Below are 27,419 nucleotides of genomic sequence, written 5' to 3'. Positions count from 1 at the left end.
TGAGAGACAAGGCAAGAAGGGCATTCTAATTCTGCAAAAATATCCTCCGTATACAACGTTAAACACCAAATAATGCACGCTAGGCAGAATTAGGCCGATACCCGCTAATTATCAAAATCCAGAAAAGAGCTGTTAAATTTTACAACCACCTAAAAGGAAGGGATTCCCAAACCTTACATAACAAAGCCATCATCTACAGAAATGAACCCAGAGAAGAGTCCCCTAAGCAAGCTGGTCCTGGGGCTCTGTTCACAAACAGACCCCACAGAGCCCCAGGACAGCAACACAATTAGACCCAACCAAATCATGAGAAAACAAAAAGATAATTCTTTCCAATGTGTCAAGTAATTAACAAAAAAACAGAGCAAACTAGAATGCTATTTGGCACTAAACAGTGTGTATAAATGTATGACCATTTTAGAGACACATATTTCCCTCAGATTACACAGATGCACAAAGAATTTGAGAACAAACCCGATTTTGATAAACTCCCATATCTATTGGGCGAAATACCACAGTGTGCCATCACACAGCAAGATGTGTGACCTGTTGCCACAAGAAAAGGGCAACCAGTGAAGAACAAACACCATTGTAAATACGACCCATATTTATGTTTATTTATTTTCCCTTTTGTACTTTAACCATTTGTACATCGTTACAACACTAAATATACAAAATATGACATTTGACCAATGTCTTTATTATTTTGGAACTTCTATGAGTGTAATGTTTACTGTTCATTTGTATTGTTTAGTTCACTTTTGTACATTATCTATTTCACTTGCTTTGGCAATGTAAACATATGTTTCCCATGTCAATAAAGCCCCTTGAATTGAATTGAGAGAGAGAGAGGGTGAGGGTGAGAGAGGGTGAGAGAGAGGGTGCATGAGAGAGAGTGAGAATGAGTGTGTGTGTGTGGTGGGGGGGGGGATGATGGGTCAGTAGTACCTTAGCATTGAGCAGAGCAGGGATCGATGCTGGTCTCTTCCTCTGAGCCTGACCAGACGAGCGGTAACAGTAGTGGGGCTTGCAGTAAAACTTCCCTGTAGGAGAGGAGACAGAAACAGAGAAGTACTAAACCAGTGCAAAACAAACATCTTTTGCAAATCAGACTGCATTAACCTCAGCTGACTGTTGCATACTCGTCAGTACCGTGAAAGCCTGTGTGTGTGTGTGAGAGAATGCTGTACATAGAAAGACAACATTTTGTCCTCACTCAGTTCCTACTGGACATTCTGGAGTCTGCTCTACCAGTGGGATGACTGGGATCACAAACTAAAACCGGGAGAAACAGCCACTCTTGTCATTGCGAACAATTTGCTACTTGTTCCATGAGCACAAGAGAGGCCTTGTGACACTCAGAGAGAGAAGATGAATAAATCATGCAGCAGACGCTATGAGGACAATATGATGACTTCTACTGTAACCACAAAGACAAAGCTTGGCATAGCATGTGTGTGTGTGTGTCTATGAGTGAACACAGTATCTTCATCATGTAACAGGTTCCTTTGAGTCTAAATTGATCGTATTGTGTGTCAGAAATGTCTGTGCCCTGTTTGAATTTAGTCGAAACAAAGTGATTGTGTCATTCAGTGGGATGTTTCTGTGAACATATCAACGGTGCATGCAAGCTGTATCTATTCACATGTACACTCAGTGTACAAAACATTAGCAACACCTTCCTAATATTGAATTGCACCCCCTTTTGCCCTCAGAACAGCCTCAATTCATCGGGGCATGGACTCTACAAGGTGACGAAAGCTTTCCACAGGGATGCTGGCCCATGTTGACTCCAATGCTTCCCACAGTTGTGTCAAGTTGTCTGGATGTCCTTTGGGTGGTGGACCATTCTTGATACACACAGGAATCTGTTGAGTGTGAACAAACCAGCAGTGTTGCAGTTCTTGACACACTCAAACCGGTCCACCTGGCACCTACTAAAATACCCCGTTCAAAGGCAGTTCAATCTTGCCCATTCACCCTCGAATGGCACACATATACAATCCATGTCTCAAATTGTCTCGAGGCTTAAAAATCCTTCTTTAACTCGTCTCCTCCCCTTCATCTACACTGATTCAAAGTGGATTTAAAAAGTGACATCAATAAGGGATCATAGCTTTCAGCTGTATTCACCTGGTCTGTCATGGAAAGAGCATGTTTCCTTAATGTTTTGTACACTCAGTGTACATTTGTATTAGTCTGATCCCAGAACTGTTTTTATGATGTTACCATCTCCTACATTCGTTCAATGGGAAGACAGCACAAACATATCTGTACTGAACGAAAAGCACACTACACATAGTAACCACAACAGGTGGCTTAAAGTAGGGTCTTCCTCCACGTACCGTCCTCCACATCGAAGGCGTAGGACGAAAGGCGTAGTGTGGTGCCGCAGTAGTCACACTTGAAGCAGCTACGGTGGAAGAACTTGCCCTCGGCACTCAGCCGCTCCATCACGTACACACGCTTCCGGCAGAAGAAGCACACGTCACTGCCCCCGATGTTCTGGGGGAACTCCTTCCTCAGGGAACCCTGTAAGGGTGAGAGGACGAGAGGAGACAGTATTAGGGGCTGGGGAGAGGTAAAGAGAGATGAGGAGAGAGGGAAGCCATTTTCCTGAAGCCCCCGGCTTCACAACTAAGTGGGAAAAATCAAACTGATAGAGAGTTAGGGGATATGGGATCAAATGTTCCATTGATATCAAACCATTCACAACCTAGTAGATTATGGCTGTGAATTAGCCACTCTGACATTTTTTTAATATTTTTTTTTAACACCAGGCAAAACATTTTCAGAAACACCTGAGATTATAGCACATTGGATACCACCACAAAATGTCACAATGCTTAAGTGTGGTCAAATGTTCCACACACGCAGAACACTGGTCACAGAGTTCATAAGACAGACACACACACACACACACACACACACACACCACACACACACACAAACACACACAATTACAATCCGTCTCTAGAACTAGAAGGAAGTCCTAGTTACACTCATCATCACCAAACACCACATTTACGTTCCCTAGCTGGAGTCACTTCACTCTTGGATCTACAACATGCCTAGTGTCCTACGATGCCATTGGCTCTTACCAATTCCCTCTTGTCAAGTAAGGGCTTAGGTTCCTCTTGAGGTTGAAGCTGATTGGCTATCTGCTCGGCCAATAAGCTCACTTCCCCTGTGTACATCTTTAAATATCTCTATCGAAGGCAGAGGGAGAGAAAGGACAGTAGGATGAGAAAGACAAAGAGAGAGGAAAAAGAAAGACATGCCAAGACAAAGGGATACTTCGGGATTTTCGCAATGGAATCCCCTTTATCTACGTCCCCAGAGTCAGAAGAACTTGTGGATACCATTTCTTAAATCATCTGTGTCAATTATGAAGGAAGTTAGAGGTAGTTTTGCGAGCCAATGCTAACTAGCGTTAGCGCAATGACTGGACGTCTATGGTATCTCCTAGCATGCTAGACGGTACCATAGACTTCCAGTCATTATGCTAAGGCTAGTTAGCCATTGCGCTAGTTAGCAACTTCCTTCAAACGGCATGCCAAGACATAAAAATGGTATCCACGAGTTCATTGATCTCTGGGGAAGTAGATAAAGGGCCTCATTGCGAACATCCCGAAGTATCCCTTTACAATGAGAGAAAAGACATGCAAAGGAATGTGAGCAAAACCAAATGGCAGAGTAGAAGGAGTTGTATGAGGAAGAGGGGTAAACTATGATGGGAGGTGAGGTTGTACACTATGTAAGGCACTAAAGGGCACTGGAAAAAAATATTCAACTGATCATGAGAGGGAAACTAAGCCATGTTTGGTTGATCGGCCCACCAGCCCCACCCAATGAACTGCCTTGAATGAGTGTTTTCAACAGAAGAGAAATACGTGCAAACCAACTGCATACAACTCTTGAACCCTCATTGGCTCATTGTCTGACAGAAAGCCTATTTGATTTGAACCAATAGAACACATGTGATGTATACACACCATTACTTTAATGAGGAGCGAAAGCTGTTGACTGGCTCTGTGAGGCTGAGTGTTATCCTGGACTTTGACTGTGGCTATATGCGCTTACACCCATATACACATGCACGCACACACAAACACATGCACACACAGTCAGATTTATGGTGTTAATGTTTCCTGCGCTACCCTTTGGCTAATAAAACAAAAAAGATAATTGGTCACCGTGGACACAGGAAGTTAGGATCAACTGTGTACATTCAAAAGATCAGAGATTCACTGTAATATCTCAAACGCGCTTCAGCTGTAACCCTAAAATGGCCAGGATTAGATCAACAAAGATCCCAAAATAACATTTATCCTGCAGAGAGACAGAATTTAGGTCAGTTAGCACAGCGTAAGCCATAGAAAAGAGATTGAAATATTTGAAAGTATGGCTGATTTACCGTAAATATACCATGCTGTATTATAGTGGCACATCTCTGGGGCATGATTACACCAGCCCAGTTGGAACAGAACAGGGCTTATCAACATGAGGATCAAATTAAACTGTATTGAGGCCAAAACATCAGGCAAGGACTCCCCTAAGCACAGAGACCACAGAACTGCAATGCAGGCCACACCTAAGGGACTACTTACAGCAATCTATTGGAACATAAATCAAATCATATGGCTTTGACTACAGTACATTCTCTTCCACATTTCAGTGTCATCACACTTTTCACCACAGCAATCTGAGTAATATCTTTGACTAAAACGGCAGGATGCGTTTTTACATCCATACATAATATGAACCACTCCTGTATGCAGTGTGAACTTGCTTGTTAGGACACACATTGGAGATCAGTTCAATTACATATCACAGGCCAGGCAGTGAGTTATTTGGCCCATCTCCAAGAGCCAGTGAGTCTTAGGGTGATCTCAACTGTCAATCTTCCCAGAAGGGAGGGGCTACCGGTCTCAGAGTTTCAGGGGAGGAGAGGGGGCTCTCTGGGTTCTGGCTGTGGGACAGGTGCCCCTTTTGTATACAGAAATGCAAGGGTTTTTTCGTGGACTCCAGGGGGAAAAAGAGGGAAAAGAAAGGACAGTTATGGCAGGATGACTTGGTTAGAGAAAAGAGAAATTAGGAAAGATGTAAAAGAAGCTGATATGAAAATCCCTCATTCCAATTCTACGGAACAGTAATGACCGATACTGAGCAAATAGTATGACTAATCGAAACCTAAGTGGTTTTTATTGATCAATTTATCACTCCATCTGACATTCATGATATATTGTAAAGTAACTAAAGAGATCAGAGACGAGGCCGGTTCCTTGGTAGTCGTAAAGTCCTCGACTTGGAACTTGGACTCGGGGCTATCGAGCGGTGGTGTACTGTGTATCACCTGTGGATTTGCCAGCTTGCCTTGAAACTGCGAGGCTAGCTGCTCAGCCCTCTCCTGTACACTAAGGACACGTAGCGGCATTTGGTCATCAGAGCGCAGCGGTTCTATCTCCTGCAGAATAAGGCATTATTAGATTACAAAAGAATAGGAATGGAAAGGCAGCAGAGTTTAGACATGCACTGGTATTTTTAGTGCTGTTCTACAAAACATCCCATGTGCTCCACACAAGACCCTGCCTTTATTTAGCCTTTATTTAACCAGGAAAGACCGTTGAGGTTTGCGTTAGTGGTTGAAGTGATTTTTACGTGACAGGTTTGCCTGACCTATGCATACTAAAAAGGATGTCACGACTGCTGCACCTTCACATCCCTTATTAACTATTTTTCATTCATCTCCATTTGCCATGCAGTAGAAACACAGGGGCAAATTCAGCCTAGGTCAACTTATGAGGTTAGCAGTCAGAGAAATGTTACAATGCAGCGGTCCTTCATGGCAGTAGATCTATCTTAGAGATGAGTGCTGTATAATTCTAATTGAGCCTATCTATGGAAATCACTGTAAAGGTGTTCGTGTTTCCAGGAAGCAGAGATGTGTTAGTGCCAGCTCCACATTGCAGGTCTTTAGTCCCCAGGCAGGAGAGGATACCTGTCCAAGAGCTTCAGGGGGGGAGAGGAGGCTTTGTGTGTTCTGGCTGAGGGTTCTGGCTGACAGGTGCCGCTGTTCGATAAAGAAACGCGAGGGCTTTTTCTTAAGCTCCAGGGGAAAGGGAGAGGACAGAGAAATGGGACCGTTTAGAGAAGGCAACAGGAATGACAATGATGAAGTGTACTGGAGTAAACCAACACTAAAGACACAAACTATTCAAAAATGCAATACATCTAGTAGGCCTATCACTTACAGATAACGGATTCACTGATTCTAGACAGCACGGTTTGGTATTCACCTTTGGTTTCTCGGGTTTACCCTTAAACTTAGCGACTAGCCACGCAGACCTCTCCTGAATGCTAGGGATGTGAATAGGGTCTGGCTTCTCAAGCTGCACGGGTTCCCATTTCTGCAGAGCAAACCAAGGTAAGCTTTGTGTGTGTTTACAGTCTCTGTTTGTCCCAAAACTCGATGACACTGGTTTGATGCAGTTAGCTGGTATGGTTGGCCTAAAACCCTATGAAAGGCTATGAAATATGAGACCACTAACAACAAAGGGCAGACATATCATGTATTCATACTGTATATGAGTTAGCATGGAAGCACTGCTATGGTATAAGAGAACAAACAACAACCGTGCCCAAATGAAACTAGCCCTGAAATGGCAGAAGTCATCACCTGCTTACCCTTTGATTGATGTTCGTCCCAAACATTATAGTCTGCCCACAACAATTCCTTCCGTTCTCCCCCACACAATCCGTAGAGACACCCAGTCACACACACACACTGTCTGGGTTGTTAGTTCCCCAGGGATTAGTACTGATTACAGCAGGCCCATGCAACCATGGTTGTTACCCGGTGAGCCTGAGGTGTCTGGTCCTGTGTGGTCCCTTCCTCCTCCAAACCTTCTCTATCACAGTGCTTAAGGACACACACAGAGAGAGAGAGACCGACACGTCAATACTGACCACTGAGAGCTAGGACCATGTTTCTCCGATCTAGGCCTTCATAAGCAAACCGCAGCATGGTATGGCAACAAGGCCCCAATCTACACACTGGTCAGCCACAACATAAGCAAACCCTCTTAAAGTTAACAAAAAGCAACCCACTGACGAGAAGAATGTAAACTAAGACTAGATAGTTTATTTGAGTTAGATTGGAAGTTCTCTAAGAGGGAGGGGAGGAAGAGTCGAGCTTTCTACTTTGACAGCACATTTGGAGAACTTATACAAAGGTAAGACCTGAGAGGAAAGGTATTGGATCGACAAGGAAGAGGACAGGGGAGTATGTCTGGTCTGGTAGGGCACAGACTGGTCACCTGTGAGTGAAGAGAGAGCGAGGAGGTGGAGGAAAGCAGAATGGTTTTCTTAGGGCAGCTCCGTGAGCCCGAACACCACTCTGTACCGCTTCTTGGCTTGAGTGAGGAGAGGAGGACAGGCCGTCACTTGCTGGTGTCACCGACGTCCACCATTTAACACTCACACAAAATCGATACCATATTACCTCATCCGAATTCACTTTTGAAGTCAACACACACATTTACATTTTAATATCAATTTAACTCATGATTCACATCCACTAGGCTAAAACAATCATTTGCTACAGGGCTAAGGCTAGATAGTTTATTTTAGTTAGATTGGAAGTTCTCTAAGAACACCCACACACTCATTCACATTACTACCATGGGCATTCTACTACACTAAACACTCACGCCAACACTGTTGAACGACACACCAGGACACACACAGCGCACAAAGACCACCCACTGGATGTATGTGGAAAATGATGGCGAATAAACCACATTTCCCAACTCTAGTTAGAATACAGTTAGCAAGCATGAGAGAAATCTGCAAGTCCCCCCCCTCTCTTCAACAGCCACAAAAACCTTGTGGATGAATGGGAAAAGAGGGTTGGGGGAAAATATTTATTTTTTAAATTGCATGATGAGGAAAGCATGAAATACTGTGGAGAGCGAGAGTATACTTATGTGAGTCTAAAGAGCTACTAAAACAGGAGTACTAATCCCTGAAAATGAGTGTGTGAGATGGAAATGTGGTATTGGAAAGTTCTCACTGTTCACTCAGTCTAGATGTTAAAGGTAAACTTAGCGAAATGACTTTGCCACGAGCAGCACCGCAGATATTGAGATGAACGAGATGCAGGACATCATACACGTATTCCTATGGAAAACTACGGATGGAGCATGAAGCCGGAAGTATTTGAATTTGAAGCGCCATATTGCTGAATGAGGCTGAATGGCACACCAACAACAAAAAACGCTATGGATCATGGTGAAAGTGGCCCTAACTAGCAAAGGATCATGGTCAATGTCGTTTTCATCCTGCCTGAGAGACACGTGCAAAGAGTGTGAATGAACCTCCTCGTAGCCTGAACCTCCACGTAGCCTGCCGGCCTGTGATTGGTCTGTCAGAATATAGTCAGAATAGATCCGCATTTAATTAAATATCTCAATTTATAGCAAACTTTTAAATAATTCACTGTGGGGATCGAACTTGATCATAATAAACACATTTTAGAGCCCAAAACAGCAGTCTAAAAATTACTTGTTTGGCCGTTCGGCCGATCGCAATTTTCATAGGCTTTCTATGGCAGACCTGGGCATTTGGCACCGTCAGGTTTCTACGCAGTAGCCGACCTGCAGGGCTTGTGACTTCACACTCCAGACCGGACACTGGGGGCATGGTTCACAGTGTGGTAGGCAGGGCACCAAAACAGCAGAGAAGTTGAGCCTCGTGCTTCAACACTCTTAGTTGTTGCGGAAACTGATCCACTATGCTGTTTACTTTCTGCATCATAATCGCTGAGTCTACCTTTAATGGCTTAATGGTGTGTTAATTAATATTTCCACAAAAAAAATCTCAATTTTTTAAATTGCAGACTATATCCAGCAAATTAACTGAGGATTAGTTTTCAGGGGTCAATCAAGCACAGCTCTGAACTAGCCATGTGGCTCAAACTATCTATAATTTAAAAAGAACTACACAGAAACGACAAAGAAGCTACCTAAGCTACCTTAGCTAACTAAGCTACATCTTTGATTATTAGCACAATTAAGCTAACTGAGCTCAGCTTTAGTGAAAGCATGTTTGTCTATGAAGGCATGAGATGCTAGGCTAGCTAGTAGCTAGCACTGACAGCATGGTTAGCTGGTAAGCTGGAGAGGGGAGATGGCCTACTAGGCAGGGACTACTACAGCGTCAGCCAGGCCAGCAGTACCTGCTCCCCTCTGATAGGTAGGGTCTGACACTTGACCTTCTCCTTATAGCGGAAGCTGAGCTGCTCCTGCTGCTGGGTGCGTTTCTGAGACAATACGGAGGGAGTCCGAGAGGGGATAGGGGAAAGGGATGATCCACACGAGACAAGAGAAAACAGGGGAGAGAGATCGGGACAGGGAGATGGAGAAGAAGATGGAGAGGGATAATCCACACGGGACAAGAGAAAACATGACGTCACGTCACACTGTCTGGGCCGAAAAGTCAACGGACGGCACCCACACAGCTGCTTATTCTGGCAACACACACAAAACTATCAGATCCAGAAGTTTTAGAACACGTACTCTGACCTTTTCTTGTTGTTGTCATTAACAAAATCGAAACTACTGGTTTCATCACTCCAAAGTCTACAGAAAACAAGACGTGCTATGTGTCTATGATCAATAACAGTTAGTAAGCTACAATCTGGACACAAAGCTATACTTCTGTCAAACACAGCAGAGGCAAGGTTGCTTAGGGACATCCAGTGATTAGACTAGGGTCTAGGGGAGGGAGGTAAGGCGTCAACTCTTTACCTGTCTCCATGCAGGGACCGGAGCTAGGCGGACAGGCTCCCTGGGGGGGCCCAGGGAGGCAGGGGGAGGGGGCAGCGCCAGGACGACACCCACACTGGGCAGAGAATCCCCCTTTGACCAGTGGAAGATGAGTGGAAGATGAGTGACAGCCAAAGTGGTCAATAACAGACCAGGACACGGTGAGCAATATCCCCATGAGTCACGGTCATGATCCATGATGGGAGGAGAGGAGATGTTGGAAGAGAGGAAAAATAGAGAGGGAAGTGAATCATGAGACATGCTGGTTGGAAAAAATGTAACGGAGAAAAAAACTAAAAGGAAATGGAGTTTGTCATAAGAATAGCATGCTGCCTGTGTGTAACATAATATGACATGCATGATTATTGTACCAGCTGGACCTATAATGGCTTATAATTGACTACAGAATTAAGAGCTGTAATATGGACACTGTAGCAAATACATTATCAGTATTTCATGCAAAGAGAAAAAGGGTCAAAGATGGGGTGAAAAAGTGAAGCCCACTGGCTGGAAACACCCACACACAGGCTCATCTTTCAGCCATTCTGGTGCGACAGACACAATTCAATTCAACACAGCAGCAGCAGAATACAATGTAATATTACCACCAGTGGGACTCATCGTAAGTAGGGCTTAGCTCCTATTAAACAACATGTACATCATCTTTGATGGGCCATTTGTAGCTGGTTATTATACCATTAGGAAAGATGACAACTAAAGACTGGTGAACCAATCACATTTTACATTGTACAAATATGTGACCAAAAGAGAAATCTTTCTACTGTTCTGCACAAAGCTTGTTCACTCAGCACACCACTTGACCTGGGCCATGCTATTCATTTCTAACGTTTCATCAATTAAATTTACATGAACCAAGTGGTCCTCAGTATCAACGATCTTAGCAGTTGTAGCGATTGCAAAACACACAGCCCGAGCAGGAATTGTGGAACGGCAACACTCTGGAACGCTGCCTGTGAGTTGTCTTTCTATTTCAACAATAGTGGCTTGTGTTCCACTAACCCACATAGCCTTCCCACTGCTCCAGGCCAGCAGTACTGGACTCTCAGGGTGACTGACCCAGGATCAGGTCTTGGACTGGCTCTGTAAACCCATTCACGACCTAGCAAGCCAGTCAGCACAATCAGCACTTCTGTACCACGGAACAATATCCTGCCAGGCCTGGAACACGTTAATATTAGCATTCTGGGCCCCGTATTCACAAAGCGTCTCACAGTAGGAGTGCTGATCCATCTTTATATCATAATTATTCATGACCTAAAAGGGAAAACTGATCCTAGATCAGCACTCCTACCCTGAGAAGCTTTCTTCATACAGGCCCTGGCGTTCAACACAATAATACAGTTGTATAGTGCTCCTACACACTCGGCATCACGAGACTATTAGTCATGTTAGACGCCGTGAGATGAAATAGATCTGCATATTTACTATGACAAACACAGCACTGTGTGCAAACAGAGCCGTCACCATGTGATCTACCATCCAGGAAAGCTAAATCCCAAGCAACAGTTCTCATGTTTAAAACAGTTCACTGTCGTCTCTTCCCACATCCAGGCAAGCAAAACTACTCCTTACACCCACCAGACACATAGGAGTCTCTCCATACCTGTCTTTTGAGGCCCTTGGATTCGGCGGGGGCGTTCTCCTCAAACTTGGCGAGGAGCTGGGTGGCCATGGACTTGACTTTGTTGTGGTTCCCTACAGCTGCTGACTCTTCCTTCATCTTCCTTTCTGTCAGAGCAGTACTGTTAGATGGCCTGTCGTCACGGTTACCCCTCAAAACCTCTTCCTGTTACAAACACATGGACAGGAAGAGACCAGTCGGAGAATAACGTTTACGTGACAGTTTCTCTCAGTTTGCAAAGCTCTGAAGTGGAGTTCAGCGTCTGAGTTTGAACCCTTGAAAGTGTTACCCACGTCTTCAGAGTGGTCAGCCTGGCTGGTCTTCCTCCTCTTCCCCAAACCATCCACCTCCTTCTCCTTTTTGTCCTGTTGATCACATGATGTCACTGGTTATTTCAGGCAGAGACCTACTGATTCCTACATTAGCATTAAAACATGACAGAAACACAGTAATCCGTGTTAAAGGGAATGAGACTGCTGACAGTGATGTAATGGGCTATGAGTCCTGGCCACTGTGCTTTTCCTACTGCTGATGTAAAAAGGGCTTTATAAAATCCATTTGATTGATTGATTTGAGTACTGACCTTGGGGTTACGCTTCCGTGAGATAGCGATGCTCTGGCCCAGCTTGCTGAGGAAGGAGATGGGGGACTTGGTACTGTTGATCAACGCAGCTTTCTCCTCAGGGCTCATGTTCTGGTCCCCTGAAAATGTAACAGATAGAGAATGTAATGCCGTACACCAGGGTGGCATTCATTAGGGCACACTAATTTAAACAAGTATTTCTCATTGGACAAGTTCAGCTAGGACACTCCCCGGTTCAGTCTGTTTGGTGCGTAATGAACATCGAATCAAAGTCTTCTTTTTTTTGTCACATACTTCGTAGACAACGGGTGTAGATTAACAGTAAAATGCTTACTTATGTGCTCTTTTCCAACAATGCAGAGGTAAAGATAAAACATTATAACAACATATAAAAATAGATATCAAATAAAATAACATGGCTATATATAGGTAGCAGAAAATATGTATGCATGTTACGTTTACATTTACGTCATTTAGCAGACGCTCTTATCCAGTGATTACATATTTTCATATTTTTTCGAACTGGTCCCCCGTGAGAGTCGAACCCACAACTCTGGCATGGCAAGCGCCATGCTCTACCAACTGAGCCACACGGGACCTGTGTGTGGGTGCATGAAGTGTGTGTGTGTGTGTGTGTTGGGGTGTCAGTGTAAGAATGTGAGTGTGGGGGTAGAGTCCAGTGTGGCTTGGGGTAGAAGCTGTTCAGGGTCCTGTTGGTTCCAGAGTTAGAGAATTTGTACCGCTTGCCGTGCGGTAGCAGAGAGAACAGTCTGTGGCTTGGGTGGATGGAGTTGACGATTTTTGGGGCTTTCCTCCTGACACCGCCTAGTTTAGAGGTCCTGGGTGACAGGGAGCTCGGCCCACTACCCTCTGTAGCGCCTTGAGGTCGGATAACAAGCAGTTGCCATACCAAGTGGTGATGCAGCCAGTCAAGATGCTCACGATGGTGCAGCTGTAGCGCTTTTTGAGGATCTCAGTGCCAATGCCAAATCTACTTCATGACTGCGTTGGTGTGTTTGGACCATGAAGGATCCTTAGTGGTGTGGACACAGAGGAACTTGAAGCCCTTGACCTGCTCCACTACAGCCCTGTCGATGTGGATGGGGCTGTACTCTGCCCTCCGTTTCCTGTACTCCACGATCAGCTCCTTTGTCTTACTGACGTTGAGGGAGAGGTTGTTGTCCTGGCACCACACTGCCAGGTCTCTGACCTACTCCGTATAGGCTGTATCATTGTCGTTGGTGATCAGGCCTACCACTGTCGCGTCATCAGCAAACTTTAGGATGGTGTTGGGGTCGTGCACGGCCACACAGTCGTGGGTGAACAGGGTGTACAGGAGGGGACTAAGCACGCACCCCTGAGGGGTCCCCGTGTTGTGGGTCAGCATGGCAGATGTGTTGTTGCCTACCCTCACCACCTGGAAGTAGCCCATCAGGAAGACCAGGATCCAGTTGCAGAGGGAGGTGTTTAGTCCCAGGGTCCTTAGCTTAGTGATGAGCTTCAAGGACACTATGGTGTTGAACGCTGCACTGTAGTAAATGAACAGCACTCTCACGTAGGCGTTCCTTTTGTATAAGTAGGAGAGGGCCGTGTGGAGTGCTATAGAGATTGCGTCATCTGTTGGGGCGGTATGTGAATTGGAGTGGGTCGAGGGTGTCTGGGATGATGGTGTTGATGTGTGTCATGACCGGCCTTTCAAAGAATTTCATCATCGCAGTGCTAGCTGTGCCACTAGAGATTCTGAGTTCGAGTCCAGGCTCTGTCGCAGCCGGCCGCGACCGGGAGACCCATGGGGCGGCGCACAATTGGCACAGCGTCGTCCGGGTTAGGGGAGGGTTTGGCCAGCAGGGATGTCCTTGTTCCATCGCGCACTAGCGACTCCTGTGGCAGGCCGGGCGCAATGCACGCTGACACGGTCGCCAGGTTCCCGGTGTTTCCTCCAACACATTGGTGCGGCTAGCTTCCGGGTTAAGCGGGCATTGTGTCAAGAAGCAGTGCGGCCTGGTTGGGTTGTGTTTCGGAGGACGCGCGGCTCTCGACCTTTGCCTCTACTGAGTCCGTAGGGGACAAGACTAACTACCAATTGGATACCACAAAATTGGGGAGAAAAAAAGGGGGGTAAAAGTAAAAAAAATCATTAAAAATAAGCATTTCATGGATACAGATGTGAGTGCTACGGGGCGATAGTCATTTAGGCAGGTTACCTCGGCATTCTTGGTCACAGGGACTATGGTGGTCTGCTTGAAACATGTAAGTATTACAGACTGGGTCAGGGAGCGGTTGAAAATGTCAGTGAAGACACTTGCCAGCTGGTCAGCGCATGCTCCGAGAGTATGCGTCCTGGAAATCCCGCCTTGTGAATGTTAAACTGTTTAAAGGTCTTACACACGTCGGCTATAACATTTCATTCAACCTTCACCCCAAAAAACGAAGTTACAAAACCAGCCAAATACAGTACTCACCTCCGGCCCCAGGGGGCACTGTGTCCTTGAACATCTCGTAGAACTGGCTGAGGTACATGACCATGGAGAGCTTGTCAGGCTCTGACACCTGGGACATCTCCTTGCCCGTCATGCAAGGTGAGATGCCAAACTCCCTCTCGGCCACGTCAAAGCCCAGCTGATTGTTCTTCTGCTGGTCCCGCTCATCCAGAGAGTCAAAGTCACTGTGAGGCAGAGAGAGTCAGGAAAATACCTGGAGTCAAAATGGGAGTCAACGCAACCATCAGCACTGTGAATGTAAACATCACGCGACTTTCCCCAATAAACATGACAAACACACTAAGTAGTGGATGCTGTGGTTGTATAAACTTTATACACTGAGTGTACAAAACGTTATGAACACCTGCTCTTTCCATGATATAGACTGACCAGGTGAATACAGATGAACACTATGATCCTTTATTGATGTCACTTGTTAAATCCACTTCAAATCAGTGTAGATGAAAGGGAGGAGACAGGTTAAAGAAGTATTTCTAATAAGCCTTGAGACATGTGCCATTCAGAGGGTGAATGTACAAGACAAAAGTTAAGAGCCTTTGAACGGGGTATGGTAGTAGGTGCCAGGGGCGCACCGGATTGTGTCAAGAACTGCAACGCTGTTGGGTTTTTCACCTTCAACAGTTTCCCCTGTGTATCAAGAATGATCCACCACCCAAAGGACATCCAGACAACTTGACACAACTATGGGAAGAATTTAAGTCAACATGGGACAGCATCCCTGTGGAACGCTTTTGACACCTTGTAGTCCATGCCCCGACAAATTAAGGTTGTTCTGAGGGCAAAGGGGGGGGGTTATTAGGAACGTGTCCTTACTGTTTTGAACATCTTCAATTGACATCCACTAATGATGTGGATGTCAATTGTTGTGGGTGATAACATTGCATATGAAAAGAAAAAAACATTTAGCATACTTGAAACATCTATATACAACCTCACCTTTATCTACATAACCAATTTAAAACCATTAGCATGTTACCCCCCTTCTTTGTATGTTTAGTGCTGCAGCATTAGCGATGGGAAGTGGGAACCAATCACAGCTGTCTGGGAGTGATTGTGAGTGCATATTTCCCCATCCATGCAGGCCCCCATCATCCTCCCACCATCATCTGGACTATGAAAGCCAGCAGAGGAGAACAGAGAACAACCGCTTGGTAAGGTCAGTCAGAAGACAAATGGGTTATGATGCTAATCGCTGTGTAGCCAGGAGAGGGTAACAACCCCATCTCACCCCTCGTTAGGCAATGTGTCAGTCTCTGCTGTGTGTGTGTGTGTGTGTGTGTGTGTGTGTGTGTGTGTGTGTGTGTGTTTGTGGTGTTGTGTGTGTGCGCGTGCATATACACCCTTTTCCCTGACTCAACAGGCAGATTGACTGAGCTCTCACGTCATTTAGTATGATATACAGTCCTGAACCAAGGCCTGGACTGCCAAAGCCAGGCGATAAATAACACATGCTACTAACAGACAATGTCGTAAACACAGCAGATAGGACATTCCAGTCCAAGGACCATGACAGTTTTAACCCTTTCCCACCATCCCGTATATATGTTGAAATTGGCAGATTTTGTCATTGGTAATCGCCTAAATTGGAACGCAGTGGCTGTACAGTAAAATGCTATACATGACATCAGAGCGCATGTTCTCCGTTTAACAGCGCTGTATGGGTTTTGACTGACAGCCATTATAAAATTGAGCACAGCGCCCGACAAGGAGATGCCCCCATCCCTCCCGCTAATTGGGCTAGTTTTGCACATTTGTTGTCTGAGTGAGGGAAATGCTGTAAATCTAGAGGAGTCGATGTGCTCTGAAAGATGAGACATTGAGGATTATAATAAATACCGCTATGATGTCATACAAGCAAACCACACACCAACGAGTCCAAATGTGCACTTCACATTTCCATATGTCATTTACAGGTCTCAGCGTTTATTATCGCTGCTTGATCCACAGTTACAAGATTGACATGAGTTATACCCTGGGTTGTCCTGAACAGAATGTTTGTCGTATTGTGAAGAAGATTAGCCGTGGAACACGCACTCGAATGCACTCATGACTCCATTCTATGCGCACCAAAATTATAATCTGTTTGTCTGAAGAACCTAACACTGTAAGATCGTATTTTATAACTTAGCTAGCCATGTTGGCAATAGAACAAGCTTTCAAATGATGCCAACCTGACCCAGATTGTGATTTATAAATGGACCGTTTTTGGATTGTGTAAACAACAGTAATTGTGGGGCTGTGTTCCAAACAAAAAACGACAAGTGTACTTGCTTCAGTTCCTCAATGGCAAAGCTAGGAGAGATGAAAAACATTTAGAAAATCACCTTATAGTTGAAGGCTGTTTCCTTGAGTCAAAAGTGCATTGACATTACTCAGGAACTGTGCACAGTTTGGAGAGGTTTGTGCCCACTTAGAGACACCAGTTAGACCTCTCACTCAAACCCTAGTCATAGTTTATTCATATCTCCAAAATCAATAAATATTCTTATGTGGCTGAATTACGTCCAAAGTATTTTCAGATTTCGTTATTGACAATGTAAAATGCACATACAATCAACAGTATAATGTTTGGATTCTGTCTTGTGAACTGTTGTGCCTCACCTTTGGTCTGGTAATTACCCCATAATCGCCAAAGAGTTCTCTTTCATTGCTACCATTGTTATGCATATGCTTTTTGTAGTTCTTCAGTTGGAAACATTTCAATTTGGCCCTATCCATATAAGTACATTTCCACGAGTGTAAGGGGTCAACCCCTTCATCACTGACAATAAGGGACATGATAATGAGAGCATGTAAGGACCAGACGATGACCCACCGTAATCAACGGTATGTGATGGAGCAATCGTGTTTGCAGGTCCTACTTCATTCCTATGGTTATGACAGTCTAGTTCACTGGAAGCATTTCTACAGGCGAAATAGGTTCAGAAATACAACATCCAGATGTGTATATGTGACTCACATGAGGTCAGGTCTGTAGCGGTGGATGAGGGCACACAGGGCCATGCCACTCTTCCAAGACATGGTGAGATCGGTCACACTAACTTTTCTGTAGCCCTCCGTCTGCCTCTGACACCAGTTTAGCAGCTTGCTGGAGCGAGCTATGGATTCTGGGAGGGGAAGAGCACAGTCAGTGAACAGGGGATTTTTAGACCACTTTTGGTTGTTGGAGTTCATAGTCATACATGCAGTGCATTGGGAATGTTTTCAGGCCGCATGACTTTCCCCACATATTGTTACATTACAGCCTTATTCTAAAATGGATACAATCAAATATATTTCTCGTGAATCTACAAACAATACCGCATAACGACAAAGCGAAAACGGGTTTTTAGACATTTTTGAAAATGTATAAAAAATGTATAAAAAACGAAATACCTCATTTACATAAGTATTCAGACCCTTTGCTTTGAGACTCAAAATTGAGCTCAAATGCATCGTGTTTCCATTGATCATCCTTGCGATGTTTCTACAACTTGATTGGAGTCCACCTGTGTTACATTCAATTGATTGGACATGATTTGGAAAGGCACAAACCTGTCTATATAAAGTCCCACAGTTGACAGTGCATGTCAGAGCAAAAACCAAGCCATGAGTTCCAAGGAATTGTCTGTAGAGCTCCGAGGCAGGATTGTGTCGATGCACAGATCTGGGGAAGGGTACCAAACAATGTCTGCAGCATTGAAGGTCCCCAAGAACACAGTGGCCTCCATTATAAAAGGAAGAAGTTTGGAACCACCAAGACTCTTCCAAGAGCTGGCTGCCCAGCCAAACTGAGCAATCGAGGGAGAAGGGCCTTGGTCAGGGAGGTGACAAGAACCTGATGGTCACTGACAGATATCTTGAGTTCCTCTGTGGAGATGGGAGAACTTTCCAGAAGGACAACCATCTCTGCAGCACTCCACCAATCAGGCCTTTATGGTAGAGTGGCCAGACGGAAGCCACTCCTCAGTAAAAGGCACATGAAAGTCTGCTTGGAGTTTGTCAAAAGGCACCTAAAGACTCTCAGACCATGAAACCTGGCACCATCCCTACGGTGAAGCATGGTGGTGGCAGCATCATGCTGTGGGGATATTTTTCAGCGGCAGGAACTGGGAGACTGGTCAGGATTGGGGTAAAGATGAATGGAGCAAAGTACAGAGATCCTTGATGAAAACCTGCTCCAGAGCACTCAAGACCTCAGACTGGGGTTCACCTCCCAATAGAACAACGACCCTACGCACACAGCCAAGACAATGCAGGAGTGGCTTCGGGGCAAGTCTCCGAATGTCCTTGAGTGGCCCAGTCAGAGCCGGACTTGAACCCGATCGAACATCTGTGGAGAGACCTGAAAATAGCTGTGCAGCAACGCTCCCCATCGAACCTGACAGAGCTTGAGAGGATCTGCAGAGAAGAATGAGAGAAACTCTCCAAATACAGGTGTGCCAAGCATGTAGCGTCATACCAAAGAAGACTCAAGGCTGTAATTGCTACCTAAAGCGCTTCAACAAAGTACTGAGAAAAGGTCAGAATAATTAAGTAAATGTGATATTTCATTTGCAAAACTTTCAAAAAACTTGTTTCTGCTTTGTCATTATGGGGTATTGTGTGTAAATTGATGATGAAAAAAATATATATTTAATCAATTTTAGAATAAGACTGTAACGTAACAAAAAAAAGTCAAGGTGTCTGAATACTTTCCGAATGCATTGTATATAGTTGCCAACCATGTTAGTCCCATTGTCACTGTCAGACTATGCTAACTCATGAAGGTGACGGAAAAGCATATGAGAGATTAGGGAATGTCACACACAGAAACATTTCAAATTGTTAAAAATGTAATTAACCTTATTGACGATGCAAGTGACATTCCACCAGGTTAGTGAACACAAAATAAATAAAATAAAATCAGTCCATCAGTCAGCCCATCCACATAGCACCATTCCCAAGTCACACATGACAGTCATGACAGTTGCTTGTTTCTACAGTTCAGGACTATTAGGACAGAACCTTCAGATAAACATCATGCATTTGGACTTCAGTCATTCATGTTACGTAGCAAATTCTTCTCAAGCAGGTAATGGTCTAGGATGAAAGCAATTCAGTGTCACATTTCAGTGATTGCAATGAAGACCAGGTCCCAAAAACAAGAGACTTTCAAAAACAGACATTCATGAAAATGTTCTAATATGAACTTATCTAAATACATTTACTCATATTTTTTTTTATTAATAGCTTCATTAATCAGGGGACACATGAATACAAGAACATTCATGCAAACACTACTCACCATTTCGGGTGAGCTTGGGTGTTGAGGAGTTGACTACATTCTCCATTTCGATAAGCATTTCCCTACTTGAATCCCCTGTGTCTATGAGGTGTCGTACCTGACAACAACAGAGTGGGGGTGGGAGAGGCACATACCATTAGGATTTCACATAGGACATATTCCATAGGTCAAAGCTAGGGACAGGAGTTTTTACCTGGTCACATATCTGAACCGGAAAAAAACTCTGGTTCTTAGTTACAGCCTAGACCGGAGTATCCCTGGTCAGGTAAAGTGGTCAAGACAAACTCCTGGACCACCTCAAATGGGATATCATGCACAGAAAAGTATGGGTACTTCAGTACTAGAGGTCGACCGATTAATCGGCATGGCCGATTAATTAGGGACGATTTCAGGATTTCATAACAATCGGTAATCGGCCTTCTTGGATGCCGATTATATTGCAATCCATGAGGAAACTGCGTGGCAGGCTGACCACCAGTTATGCGAGTGCAGCGTCAAAAGGAAGTTGTGGCTGCAAGGAGCCAAGGTAAGTTGCTAGCTAGCATTAAACTTATCTTATAAAAAACAATCAATCTTCACATAAATCACTAGTTAACTACACATGGTTGATGACATTACTAGGATAACTAGCTTGTCCTGCGTTGCATATAATAAATGCAGTGCCTGTTAATTCATCATCGAATCCCAGCCTTCTTCAACTTTGCCAAAAGGGTGATGATTTAACAAAAGCGCATTGCCGAAAAAAGCACAATCATTGCACAAATGTACCTAACCATAAACATCGATGCCTTTCTTAAAATCAATACACAGAAGTATATTTTTTTTAACCTGCATATTCATTTAAAAGAAATTAATGTTAGCAGGCAATATTATATAGGGAAATTGTGTCACTTCTCTTGCGTTCAGTGCAAGCAGAGTCAGGGTATATGCAACAGTTTGGGCCGCCTGGCTCGTTGCAAACTGTGAACTAATTTGCCAGAATTCTACATAATTATGAAATAACATTGAAGGTTGTGCAATGTAACAGCAATATCTAGACTTAGGGTTGCCACCCGTTCGATAAAATACGGAACGGTTCCGTATTTCACTGAAAGAATAAACGTTTTTGTTTTCGAAATCATAGTTTCCGGATTTGACCATATTAATGACCAAAGGCTCGTATTTCTGTGTTTATTATATTATAATTAAGTCTATGATTTGATATTTGATAGAGCAGTCTGACTGAGCGGTGGTAGGCAGCAGCAGGCTCGTAAGCATTTATTCAAAACAGCACTTTCCTGCATTTTCCAGCAGCTCTTCGCAATGCTTGAAGCACAGCGCTGTGTATGACTTCAAGCCTATCGACTCTCGAGATTAGGCTGGCAATACTAGACTGCCTATAGGAACATCCAATAGTCAAAAGTATATGAAATACAAATGGTATAGAGAAATTGTCGACGCGTCATAATTCCTATAATAACTACAACCTAAAACTTCCAAATTGGGAATATTGTTATGTTCTCATGTTCTGATGTTGCATGTTGCATGTTGCATGTTGCATTGTTTAAACCAAATTGAACATGTTTCATTATTTATTTGAGACTAAATAGATTTTATTTATGTAATATATTAAGTTCAAATAAAAGTGTTCATTGTTCATTCAGTATTGTTGTAATTGTCATTATTACAAATACAGTTGAAGTCAGAAGTTTACATACACTTAGGTTGGAGTTATTAAAACTTGTTTTTCAACCACTCAACAAATTTCTTGTTAACAAACTATAGTTTTGGCAAGTCGGTTAGGACATTTACTTTGTGCATGACACAAGTCATTTCTCCAACAATTTTTTACAGACAAATTATTTCACTTATAATTCACTGTATCACAATTCCAGTGGGTCAAAAGTTTACATACACTAAGTTGATTGTGCCTTTAAACGGCTTGGAAAATTCCAGAAAATGATGTCATGGCTTTAGAAGCTTCTGATAGGCTATTTGGCATCATTTGAGTCAATTGAACGTGTACCTGTGGATGTATTTCAAGGCCTACCTTCAAACTCAGTGCCTCTTTGCTTGACATCATGGGAAAATCAAAAAGAAATCAGCCAAGACCTCAGAAATAAAATTGTAGATCTCCACAAGTCTGGTTCAACCTTGGGAACAATTTCCAAATGCCTGAAGGTACCACGTTCATCTGTACAAACAATAGTAAGCAAGTATAAACACCATGGGATCACGCAGCCGTCATACCGCTCAGGATGGAGGCGCGTTCTGTTCTTAGAGATGATCTGTACTTAGAGATGAACTGTACTTTGGTGTAAAAAGTGCAAATCAATTCCAGAACAACAGCAAAGGACCTTGTAAAGATGCTGGAGGAAACAGGTACAGAAATATCTATATCCACAGTAAAACGAGTCCTATATCGACATAACCTGAAAGGCTGCTCAGCAAGGACGAAGCCACTGCTCCAAAACCGCCATATAAAAGCCAGACTATGGTTTGCAACTGCACATGGGGACAAAGATCGTACTTTTTGGAGAAATGTCTTCTGGTCTGATGAAACAAAAATAGAACTGTTTGGCCATAATGACCATCGTTATGTTTGGAGGAAAAAGGGGGAGGCTTGCAAGCCGAAGAACACCTCCCAACCGTGAAGCACGGGCTGGCAGCATCATGTTGTGGGGGTGCTTTGCTGGCAGGAGGGACTGGTGCACTTCACAAAATAGATGGCATCATGAGGCAAGAAAATTAGATGGATATATTGAAGCAACATCTCAAGACATCAGTCAGGAAGTTAAAGCTTGGTCACAAATGGGTCTTCCAAATGGACAATGACCCCAAGCATACTTCCAAAGTTGTGGAAAAATGGCTTAAGGACAACAAAGTCAAGGTATTGGAGTGGCCATCACAAAGCCCTGACCTCAATCCTATGGAACATGTTGTGGGCAGAACTGAAAAAGCGTGTGTGAGCAAGGAGGCCTACAAACCTGACTCAGTTAGACCAGCTCTGTCAGGAGGAATGGGTCATAATTCACCCAACTTATTGTGGGAAGCTTGTGGAAGGCTACCCAAAACATTTGACCCAAGTTAAACAATTTAAAGGTAATGCTACCAAATACTAATTGAGTGTATGTAAACTTCTGACCCACTGGGAATGTGATGAAATAAATAAAAGCTGAAATAAATCATTCTCTCTACTTTTATTCTGACATTTCATATTCTTAAAATAAAGTTGTGATCCTAACTGACCTAAGACAGGGAATTTTTACTAGGATTAAATGTCAGGAAATGTGAAAAACTGAGTTTAAATTATTTGGCTAACGTCTATGTAAACTTCCGACTTCAACTGCATATAAAAATCGGTATCGGCTTTTTTTGGTCCTCCAATCGCTATTGGCGTTGCAAAATTCTAATCGGTCGACCTCTATTCAGTACATCATGCTCCAATCATAGTCATACAGTCACATGTTCTCAGTGTATACCCTACCTGGTTGGGCCTGAGGAAGTGGAGGCTAATATTAGGGTAGCGCGTGGTGGGGTCCACACTGTAGTGACTGAAATTCTTATTGATGTTCTCTGGCGTTGTCTGAGGCAGCAAGCGATATATGCTCTCCCTAAAAAAAAGAAAAAAAAGAGGAAACCATGGTAATTGAATTATAGAAAGGCAAGGGGGGGAAGAACAGAGGATTCAACACATTCCATTCAGCTCCAAAAGCTCCTATCCTATTAGTAGTACATTAGAGGGGCTGACACTGGAACCTAATGCAGACGCTTTTCCTGGTAGAGCACTCAGAGATAACGGAGTGTGTATATATATATCTCACTCACACACACTCCGTTATATACACAGTAACCTGACAAAAGTTTGGACACACCTTCAAGGGTTTTTCTTTCTTTTGACTATTTCCTACATTGTCTAGATTGCAGCCCAAAGAAATGCTTCAGAGTTCAAGTAACAGACACATCTCAACATCAACTGTTCAGAGGAGACTGCGCGAATCAGGCCTTCATGGTCAAATTGCTATAAAGAAACCACTACTAAAGGACACCAATAAGAATAAGAGATTTGCTTCGGCCGAGAAACACGAGCAATGGATATTAGATTGTTGGAAATCTGTCCTTTTTGGTTTTTGGTTCCAACCGCCGTGTCTTTGTGAGACGCGGCGGATGATCTCTGCTGTGTGGTTCCCACCATGCGTATTGTTGGTAACACTGTCTGTGATTTAATTTAGAATTCAAGGCACACTTAACCAGCATGGCTACGACAGCAAAACGCCATCCTATCTGTTTTGCGCTTAGTGGTAATATCGTTTTTCCTCAACTGGACAATGACCCAGAACACACCTCCAGGCTGTGTAAGGGCTATTTGACCAAGAAGGAGAGTTATGGAGTGCTGCATCAGATGACCTGGCCTCCACAATCACCTGACCTCAACCCAATTGAGATGAGTTGGACCGCAGTGAAGGAAAAGCAGCCAACAAGTGCTCAGCATATGCTCAGTAAACACTTTTTTGTTTACTACATGATTCCATGTGTGTTATTTCATAGTGTTGATGTCTTCACTATTATTCTACTATGTAGAAAATAGTCAAAATAAAGAAAAACCCTTGAATATGTAGGTATTCTAAAACTTTTCACCGATACAGTATATATTAATATGAGAGAGCGAGAGAGCGAAAGAGAGAGGGGAATCATTTTAAAGCTTATTATTATATAGCCAACATGGCTAGCTAAGTTATAAAATACAATCTTACAGTGTTAGGCTTACAAAAGTATGTGTGTGTGTGTGTGTGTGTGTGTGCGCTCGCATGTATGCGACTGTGAGCATGTGGAGTGTGTGTGTACAGTATGTGTGTGAGTTTAAGTATGATGTGGGAGTATAATGTGTGTGTTATAACGTGTCCACTCCCTCACCTCTCAGCCAGCACGTCCAGAGATGTGTTTCCCTGGGCCCAGCTCTTCACCATCCAGCCTGAGTCCATGGCTGCCAGGAAACCCCGGGCTATACCAGTGCCCATGGGCCAGAAGGGCTGGAGAGAGGGACAAATAGAGTAACATGGTGAACTCCAAGTAAGCATACACTTTTTTGGTTACTACATGATTCCATATGTGATATTTCATAGTTTTGATGTCTTCGCTGTTATTCTACAATGTAGAAAATAGTACAAATAAAGAAAAACCCTTGAACGAGTAGGTGTGTCCAAACTTTTGACTGGTACTGTATATACACACACACGTTACGTTTTATATATACAGTGGGGAGAACAAGTATTTGATACACTGCCGATTTTGAAGTCTCCAGTCTCCAGACCTGAACCCAATAGAAAATCTTTGGAGGGAGCTGAACGTCCGTATTGCCCACCGACAGCCCCGAAACCTGAAGGATCTGGAGAAGGTATGTATGGAGGAGTGGGCCAAAATCCCTGCTGCAGTGTGTGCAAACCTGGTCAATAACTACAGGAAACGTATGATCTTTGTAATTGCAAACAAAGGTTTCTGTACCAAATATTAAGTTCTGCTTTTCTGATGTATCAAATACTTATGTCARGCAATAAAATGCAATTTAATTACTTAAAAATCATACAATGTGATTTTCTGGATTTTTGTTTTAGATTCCGTCTCTCACAGTTGAAGTGTACCTATGATAAAAATTACAGACCTCTACATGCTTTGTAAGTAGGAAAACCTTCAAAATCGGCAGTGTATCAAATACTTGTTCTCCCCACTGTACAATTGTCTGTTTCAAGCAAGCAAACGTCAATACTGAAATCGCTCTCTAAATTCACTGACATTTCTCCCACACTCTTGGTCACGCTGATTTTCACTCCCTTTCTCATTTACTGTATATAAATGAGCCAGTCAGACTACCTTATCCACAGTGACTGAGAGTATACCTTCTAAGGGAGACTGAAACACCCTCCACCCGGTAGACCCCCCCTCACCTCCAGTAGACTGTCCCCCACCAGAGACACCAGTAGCTGGCGCCCGTTGCGTTGGCGTACCAGCGCCGCGTTCTCGGAGGCGTACATGCAGGTGAAGTCGAACATGGCCACGTCGGGCTGGCCGTAGTGGTTGATGGCAAAGTCCAGCGTGGGCAGCTGGTGGTTGGTGGAGAAGTCTGCGGCCTCGCAGGCGTAAGATAGCAGAGCTGCCTGGTCCACGTTAGCCCTGGAGAGCAGCATCTCTGTGTCCGCATAATCCTGGAGGAGAGACATGAAGAAGTTAAGACGGCTCAGATGACTAGAGGAAGGGAGAGACACTAAAAAGAGACTGTCACGCACAGAGAATGAGGCATGACATCCATGCAGTGGTATTTGGAAAATAATATATTTTCCACAGGTTAGCCTGCACCACCAAAGCAGAACTTTGATTCCGAATCAAGTCAATAACATTTGAAAGTTATATTGAATTGAATAACTACAGGCCCATTTGCAATGTCTCCAAAAACAAGTATTTTAATTCCCAATATAAAAATCTAAACACCCCTATAGTCAATTATACTTTACTGTCTCTGATATGTAGCATCAAATGAAGGCATGCTCTAAATGGACTGTTCTTTGAAAGAGACTGGTGAGAGGCACATTCTTTTCCTTTGACTTTCTCTGGCTAGGCTGGGCCCGGCAGTGTCAGGCTGGCTGACTGGTGATCCGGATGGGTGGAGGGGAGGTGAAGGGTGCAGCATTTGGAGGATCTGAGAGAGTGACTTTCTATTTTTCACGGTGCTAGGTGGAACAGTGTGGACCCGACCCACCGCACCCCTGCCTGCCAACCCCCCCCCCCCCATTTTTTTAAATGGAGCATTAAAAAAAAGGGACTATGGAGTGATTTCCATTGATATAAAAGGACCATGCCTGGAAGTAAGTCGTCTTTTAGGAAACTTCTCTATGGGCTAGGATACATACCGGTACATCAAACCACTGAAAATTCACCGGTTTGTTATGGTCCTAATAACGGAACGACATATAGAACCCCTATTCCTTCAATAGGATATCCGTGGGCCTAGTCGGTAAAGATTTGTCATGTAACTTTTAAAATGTATGACCTTTTATTGTGGCATAAACACAAGCGGTCATGATGTTGTCATCTGATTGTCAAACAATAACTTCAACGTTCTCCTTTACTAAGCTACCTGCTCCCGTTCATCTACTGGCATCATATTCCAGCCTCCGAACACAGTGATGAATAGAAAGAGACATCTGTTATACAAAACACCACAAAGTGTCATTAGGCCAGGATTTATGGGTCCACTGTTGTCCGTGCGCATCTCGGTGTCATCTTTTGCCACGTTCACGTGCTAGTCAGAACTCTGACATTTCCCGACATTCTAACTGGCTGCAGTTGTGCCGTGTTCAACTAGTTAGCAAGTCGAACGATTCTGAGTTCCTTAGTCCTGACTAGCACGTGAACGCGGCATCTGCCTTGGCAAAATGTCATTGTCCTCGTCGAACCACATCGCATTTTGGAGCATAGGAAATACCACCCGTTTTCAAGTCCATTCTCTCATTTTTCAATGCCTCTGACATGCCAAAATGATAAAAAGTTATGTATTAGCCTACAGCTTTCTTGACATTTTGTTTTAATTATTGTGATAGGCTCATGTTTTGCTGGTACGGTATACCCC

General features: G+C 43.8%; 1 protein-coding gene across 7 annotated transcripts in view; it reads right to left on the bottom strand.

Moving 5' to 3' along the window:
- LOC111952935 (protein-methionine sulfoxide oxidase mical3a) overlaps positions 1–27,419 on the bottom strand; it is a 136,396-nt gene that overhangs the window by 31,022 nt on the left and 77,955 nt on the right. For 6 of the 7 annotated variants that reach the window (XM_023971963.2, XM_070435255.1, XM_070435257.1 and 3 more), the window contains 12 exons: positions 25,741–25,998; positions 24,713–24,828; positions 23,286–23,412; positions 19,820–19,916; positions 17,513–17,660; positions 14,515–14,717; positions 12,053–12,171; positions 11,763–11,834; positions 11,452–11,634; positions 9,810–9,920; positions 2,346–2,532; positions 949–1,043 (listed from right to left, as the gene is read on the bottom strand). In XM_023971963.2, coding sequence (XP_023827731.1) covers positions 949–1,043; positions 2,346–2,532; positions 9,810–9,920; positions 11,452–11,634; positions 11,763–11,834; positions 12,053–12,171; positions 14,515–14,717; positions 17,513–17,660; positions 19,820–19,916; positions 23,286–23,412; positions 24,713–24,828; positions 25,741–25,998 — 1,716 coding nt within the window. The remainder of the gene's footprint in view (positions 1–948; positions 1,044–2,345; positions 2,533–9,809; positions 9,921–11,451; positions 11,635–11,762; positions 11,835–12,052; positions 12,172–14,514; positions 14,718–17,512; positions 17,661–19,819; positions 19,917–23,285; positions 23,413–24,712; positions 24,829–25,740; positions 25,999–27,419) is intronic. The other variant, XM_070435258.1, reaches the window with a different exon arrangement.

The sequence above is a fragment of the Salvelinus sp. IW2-2015 genome, linkage group LG26 (genome assembly GCF_002910315.2).
Source record: "Salvelinus sp. IW2-2015 linkage group LG26, ASM291031v2, whole genome shotgun sequence".
Classification (NCBI taxonomy): domain Eukaryota; kingdom Metazoa; phylum Chordata; class Actinopteri; order Salmoniformes; family Salmonidae; genus Salvelinus; species Salvelinus sp. IW2-2015.
Note: the sequence above shows the minus strand (reverse complement) of the source record. Positions and strands in the feature narration are given on the sequence as shown.